The sequence below is a fragment of the Solanum dulcamara genome, chromosome 10 (assembly GCF_947179165.1).
Source record: "Solanum dulcamara chromosome 10, daSolDulc1.2, whole genome shotgun sequence".
Lineage (NCBI taxonomy): Eukaryota > Viridiplantae > Streptophyta > Magnoliopsida > Solanales > Solanaceae > Solanum > Solanum dulcamara.
In genome coordinates this window covers 30158109-30165208 of record NC_077246.1, presented here as the reverse complement: position 1 = coordinate 30165208, position 7100 = coordinate 30158109, and the positions used below count along the sequence as shown (strand labels likewise).

Here is a 7100-nt window from a genome sequence, read left to right as displayed (position 1 = left end):
TTGGAGGGTAGGAGTACATAAATAATGTGAAATGTCGCTTGTGGAACTTGATTTCCCTAGTTCCACTAGAAAAGTCATTTTCTTCATTTTTTAAAAGAAAATTCCTACTTTCTCAAGCAGTGTCATTTTCCACATCAGATGAAACAATATATTGAGATAAACTCGACTCTTGACACCATGTCAATTGCAGCTATTCTAGTTGAGAAATGAAGGAATCATTTACATGCAATCCATCTACAGCCTTCATATTTTAGGAGTTGCACAGAGAGTGAAGAAAAGATGGCTCATTGTATTGATTCTAAAAGATGGGCGTAAATGCACAGCCAAATCAGACTAGTTACACATTCAATGTATCTTTCCTAACTGGTTTAGAAAATTACAGATATGCTCTTTAGTGTTACGCAATTATAACAATTACATTGCTAAACTACTCTTTAGTATCTCAATATAATATATGTACAAGCCAAAAAAGCTATAGACAGAACTGGGACCTCTTTACATCGCCAGTTTTCAGGACTCGAGTCTCTATCAGGCTGATACAACTTTTTGGTGAATGGTATCTGCAGTTTGCTTCTCAAGTTTCTTCCACAAATACAAAGCTCTTCTAATTATGTTATCTGCAGAAAATCCTTCCGCATAAGCACTAATAGCCGTTAAGAGGCTAGTAAATTTCTCCCCGTCATCCTGCATCAAAAATCTCAGCTTTCAGATTGTAGCAAATATCAAAGCATCAGCACTAGTTTTATGTTTTGACAAGTTCCTGAACTGATTTTCTAATGCTTGTTGCCAACTATATAAATTCAAGCTTCAATATAATATACACTCATAGGAAAAAGCTATCAACGGACATAGAGCCAATCTTGGAAAATAGAAGTAGCCCACACAAGGTTCAGGCATCAGTCTAATCAAAACTCTCGCAACAAACACTAAGGAAGACAAGGTGCTTTTAAATGTATGGACTGCTCAAGCTGCTGTCAATGTAGACCTTAAAATTCATTGATGTGGACAGAGGCGAATCTAGGATTTCTAGAACATAGACACACCACTAAAAAAAAGGAGGAAAAAATGTATACAATGGGAATTGATCCCTGATCCTCTAGGTAAACAACTCAATATTTAACCAAGTGGACCATTTGACCGTCTTGTATCACAGGAGCCCGCAGATAATTTTATACCAACTTTAGAAAACAGATATACATAAAATACCTAGTTTTACAATAGACCATAGGTTCACGTGCCCCATAATTTGGCCTATAAATTTGCCATTGGATGTGGAAGATGTATCGTTGAGCAATGTGAAGTCATATTACAAGTCAAATTTTTATCCTTCCAAGGAGAATCTATAGGCTGAAAAAAAATTCCACCAAATTTGGGCTAGAAGGCCAACATACCTTCCAATTAATAACTATGTTAATATTAGAAATATGGTGCAAGAAATTTAGAAGTCCAACTCCCTGGAGTTCCCTGTCCTCACTCTAGGAAATAGGAAATCCACTTTACTATTTGCCACCCACAACTAAGCAGTGCAAACTTGGATGGTGGGATGCTAGCACTCTAGTCAACACTAAAATAGCTTCTAAACATCAACGAACAGGGAGATACTTCTAGGGCATTGATTCTAAGTGAATTGCTGAGTTGCACCCAAACATAGACAGCATTTAGATTAATAGAGGAAGAGCGGGAAATATTAAGATTGATTCACCTCTGGTTTCTCAAATATCAAGTCATCAGGGGCAAAAGGAACCATGTAAGATGGAAGATCACATCGTAGTATTGCCTGCAAAATTGACAGAATTAGTCAGCGGGATGAATTATGAGGTCAGAACAACATATCATAGGGAAAGAGCTACATACTAGATCCTTGCTAAGTCTAGCCAGCTCTGCATTGGATAGCAATGTCTGAAAAAAATTAACCAATCAAATTAAGAATTTAATTTATCACTCATCTACTCTTCAGAAGCAGAAGAATCAAGAATGTGGAAGGAATCACATACAGATAGGAGGAAAATGAGTAATTCCATGAAGAAATCATTAGCACAAAGAAGAATAATTCTGTGCTTATCTTGAGATTAAAAGAAAAGGAATCATGATTAAGGAGTTCCTTTTGAAGAAGAAACCAGGGAGCTACTTAAACCATATTGCCAAATTGACATTGCTAGAGGTATTATTACAGATCCCAACCCAAGGATAAATAAAATATTATTTCCTGAAAATGTCATTATGTCATACTAAAAGGCCAGTAAGTTAATGCAAATTTAACTTTTAAGATTTATGAGAGAAATAATTATGAAGAGAACTTTTGACTGCTTCTTGTCAAAGAATGCAGTACATAACCACTTCTGATGGAGTAAAAAAAACAAGCAAAATACGAGGAGCTTAGTGTTTATAAAATTGTCAAGATTTGTAGGTATTTCACTTCATGAATGGAATGGTCGTAATCTGGACAGATTGTGGACATTGGTTTTTCCTAAGATTGCATGTCAAGACTCAGATGGAACTTCTCATGGTGGAGAACATGCCAGCCTCTATAAAAAAGGAAATAAAAGAGTAACTAAGCTTTCATACCATGAGAAAGAGAAATATGTTTGAGGAGAACTCTTTGATTACTTCCTGTTGAAGAATGTTGTACACATTTTCTTATTATAGAAGAATGAAGATGAAGATCAAAATACTAGCAGTGAAAACTGCTACTGAATCACAGATAACCCTACAATTAACTTTCCTAACTTTCTAGATTTGAATAAATGGTATGGAAAATAAAATCAGCACGTCTCTGAAACCAGCACGTCAATATCTACTGATTTGGTGATATCCTAGTTGAATCTCCTGTTCTCGAACAAACTTCAAACAAGCAATCAACTAATCTACTCAGGCTTATTTTATTCCAATATTGAATAATTGGACTCTTAAGGCAATTTAGGAGTAGAGTGTTGTCTTGCCTTGCGAAGGTTTAGGCTTGTTAGTGCCTGTCGTCGTACTAGTCGTACCCTTGTAGTTCTGGCCAAATGTTGTTTATTGTGTTTTGATTATTACACTATTTTGTTATTGTTATCATTCTTTCTAGTAGACTTTACACTGCTTTTCTTATTAACTGCTATGCTTTCTTCATTGTTTTCTTCTTCTTTTACTTGAATTTGATGCACTTGAGCCGAGGGTCTTTCGGAAAGAGTCTCTCCACCTCCACGAGGTAGTGGTAAGGTCTGTATATACTCTACACTCCTCAGACCCCACTTAGTGGGATTTCATTGAGTATGATGTTGTTGTTGTAGTTGTAGTTGTAAGGTAATTTAGGAGTTCTCTAAGACTAGATTTACGTACAAGTCTCTAACAAAACTAGAGGAAAATACAAGTATTAGATTACCTAAAAAAGAATAGAATCTAATTTTACTTAGGTTTATATTTTAATCTGACAGGCCCTACAAAAGGAAAATCTGCCAAACCCTTTCTAAGACTCAACTGAAAGAGTTCAGATGTAAGACGGTTGCATACTTCAGTTGCTCCATTCAAAATTGAAATTGCTGCAATAGAGATGCAACAGTAAAATTGTTTTGGAGGGGAAGGGAGACAAACATATGAACACAATGTTATTACTATTTTCAAAGACTGGCCTAATCCAAAAGATTGACTGCTTCTACTCACTATAGCCTGCTTCAGGTTATGCACATCCTATAATTTGGTGAAATGTGAAATACAAAGCCAACACTGACATGCACATGCTGTGATTCCATATACAAAGGGAAGTAACTCAAATTCCAGAAAGATGGCATTTGGCAGATAAAGATGCAACAGTAAATAATGTTGCCAATATTTTGGAGCTAGCTGAGATCCTAGGATGCAGAACTGCTGGTTTTCCAACTACATACTTGAAGTTGGGCCTACCTCTCGGTGCCAAACATAGGTCACAGGGGGTATGGCAAGGAATTGTGGAAAAATTGGAAAACAGGTTGGCAAGCTGGCATGAGTGATAAGACAGTACCTCTCTATGGGTAGCAGGCTGACATTGATAGGTAGTATGTTGGATAGCCTACTTTATGTCTCTATTTCCTATCCCTTCTAAGGTGTTAAAGAAGTTGGATAAATCAGGAGGAACTTCTATGGGAGGGATGCAATACTCAACAGAAATTCCACTTGGTCAAATGGAATCCAGTGTTATCACCCAAAAAACGGGTAGGTTTTGGAGTAAGAGACTACAACAACAGCAACAACAACAACAACATACCCAGTGACATCCCACAAGTGGGGTCTGAGGAGGGTAGACTATACGCAGACCTTACCACTACCTCATGGAGATAGAGAGGCTGTTTCCGGAAGACCCTCGGCTCATAAGAGACTGTGGTACATAATAAATGTTTGCTTATGAAATGGCTGTGGAGGTACTGTATACAATATGAAGCTTTCTGGAGGAAGATTCTAAAAGCAAAATGTGGAAAAAGAAGCTGTTGGGAAACTAAAGTCTCTTCATCTCCCCATGATGCTGGCCCTTGAAATTCATCAACTGTGGGAGGAAATACACTAAATGGAAGGCTGGGAATGGTGAACCGATCAAATTTTGGAAGGATAAATGGCTAGGAAATCACTCTTTGCAGGAGGTATTCCAGAATCTGTTCCCTTTGGCATCATCCCCACAGGCTACAGTGAAGCAATTTAGAGAAGAAAATAAATGGAGCCTATCCTTAAGGAGAAATTTTCATGATTTGGAATGGAGGAATTGACAGCTCTAACTACAAGATTAGGAGTTTATCTGGACCCTAGCAAACAAGACAGGATTCTATGGAACTACAGTGGGAAATATGTGTTCTCTGTTAAAGCTTGCTACAAACACATGCACATGAACAACACAGCATTGATGAATCGACATGGAAATTAGTTTGGAAAGTCAAAATCCCAACCAAAGTGGCTTACTTCAGCTAGGAAACTCTTTAAAGGAGGTTGTCTGACACATGAAAATATAATAAGGGGCCATCAGCAGCAGATGCTACCTATGCCTGCAAAATCCTGAGGACTCGTGCCATTTGTTTTTGCATTGCCCAGTTGCAGCTGATACATGGAATATGCTCCTGTCTTTTCGGCAATCAGTGGATTATGCTTTATAACATCAGAGAAGAATGCAAAAGTTAGGGACACCAGAATGTAAGGAGCACTATCAAAAAGCCATTGTAGACTGTTCCAGCTTCTATTTTTTGGTGCCTATGGCTAGAAAGGAATAGAAGATGCTTCGAAGGAATCACTTCTCCTATTCATGTTTTGAAGTATAGATGTCTTACAAACAATTTTTGCTGGAGTAAACATCATACCCAAAAAAATTAATCAGCTTTTCAATTTTGTAAGGCATATAGGAGGATCACTGTTCTGGAGCAACAACTTTTTTTTAATCCTTTTGCTTGTAATTTTCTGATATACTGGATGCATTTTAAATGAAATTACAGCTTATTTTATCACAGAAAGAGATGCAACAGAAGAATTGTTTTAGAAGGGAAGACAGACAAACATATAACTGCCATATTCTTACCATTTTCAAAGATAGCTTTCATCCATAAGATTGATACTCGCTATAGGTTTGATCCATAAAATCCATTTCTTTACATGGTATCAAAGCAGAACTCCTCCCAAATCTTACTACCCGATGTTGGGCCACCATATTTTAAGAAAATGTCCATGCTTCAAATGTCCAACCCTGGACAGGGAGTGGGGGGATTGAAGAGTTCCCACATCAAGGATTTACAGGATAGGTGGTCTCTTTAAATGATTTAGGCAATCTTCCCCTCTTGAGCTAGTTTTTGGGGTTGAGTTAAGGCCAAGATCCAGTTCCTTTCAAAATACTAAACCAACACAGACACACATATGCTGTGATCCATGTACAAAGCAAGGTAAAATCCAATTCCTAAAAGATGGTACTTGGCAGATACCATATCTTAATTGTCAGAAATCACAAATGATAAACTAGTTTTCTTATTCTCTTCTGCACACATTTCTCTTTTTTTAGCAGAGTGAATCGCAATGGTAGTCCATTGAAGAGACATGGTCTAAAACAATTGGGAAATTGAATCATAATTTAAGCTAACGGAATAAAATGGACAAAACTGTTAAAGTGTAAATAATTCACAGCCAGAGTAATTTGGATCCTGTTCACGTCACCAGTAATACTAGATCAGCAAGATGTGGATTCAAGACTATGATATACTACTTTAATAGAGTACTATTGAATCTAAGCTCAGCTACTGTTTTTAAATGATACCCTGGGATGAAAAATTTACATGGGCTTCCTCTGGAGGAGGCAATTTGAATGGACAAATTAAAGAAAGGATAATTGGAAATGGTGAATCTCATGTGACAAGTCACTACCAAGAGAAGCTAAATAAAGCACAATCATAAATTAGCAGGAATTACCTTCCTAATTCGCTCCACCTCAACTTGTTCAACACATTCTAACAAGTTTTCTAGTGTACCTATTAAATAAAACCAAGATAGAAACAAGTTAATACCAACCTAAATTACGACATAATTTAAGGAAATAAAACTACTAAATAAATGAAGATAGAAACACAAACACAAAAGAGTAGATTAAAAACCAATACCACTCAAAGAGATAAATGAATGTCTTATTTTTATTAACAAACAGTTCATTTTTTGTGAAGAACATTGTAACACTAACACACAGCAAAAATATTCTGATGACTGTAAGAACATGGTACCACATTTATAACATGATAATAACTTATTTTGGCCAAGGGGAAAGATGTCTGAGTAACGGTGGATTTTGGATTATACTAGTTGTGTACGAGAAGGGTCCAGGTCATAATACGCAGGTAGTTAGCTGCTTTCTTTGTAGGAAAAGGCCAATAATCCGTCTGTCCCATAGAGAATGGCCGGGGATTCAGAGTACAAGGATCAACTCATTTAGTTTCCATTGAGACTTTGAGAATCATCTCTTGGGTACTTGATGATGTGGATATTGAAGCCTTCACTTGCAGTTCAAGAAAAGCTTTCTATGTTTAAAAATTCAAAAGTAAGAGGTTCTAGTGGCTAGTAAAAAAGTGAGACTACATCAGGCAGCATGCAGAAATTATCATACTGTATCCTATGGTAGCTTGCACCATACT

General features: G+C 36.8%; 1 protein-coding gene across 4 annotated transcripts in view; it reads right to left on the bottom strand.

The window, feature by feature from the left end:
* Nucleotides 1–269: 269 nt before the first annotated feature.
* LOC129870405 (uncharacterized) overlaps nt 270–7100 on the bottom strand; it is a 45331-nt gene continuing 38500 nt past the window's right edge. For 2 of the 4 annotated variants that reach the window (XM_055945185.1, XM_055945186.1), the window contains exons 12-15: nt 6388–6446; nt 1855–1899; nt 1703–1777; nt 270–684 (exon numbers count right to left, since the gene is read on the bottom strand). In XM_055945185.1, the coding sequence (XP_055801160.1) occupies nt 529–684; nt 1703–1777; nt 1855–1899; nt 6388–6446 (335 nt within the window). In that variant the 3' untranslated portion in view covers nt 270–528. Of the gene's footprint in view, nt 685–1702; nt 1778–1854; nt 1900–4902; nt 5086–6387; nt 6447–7100 lie in introns of those variants that run through there. The other 2 variants (XR_008762081.1, XR_008762082.1) reach the window with 2 other exon arrangements.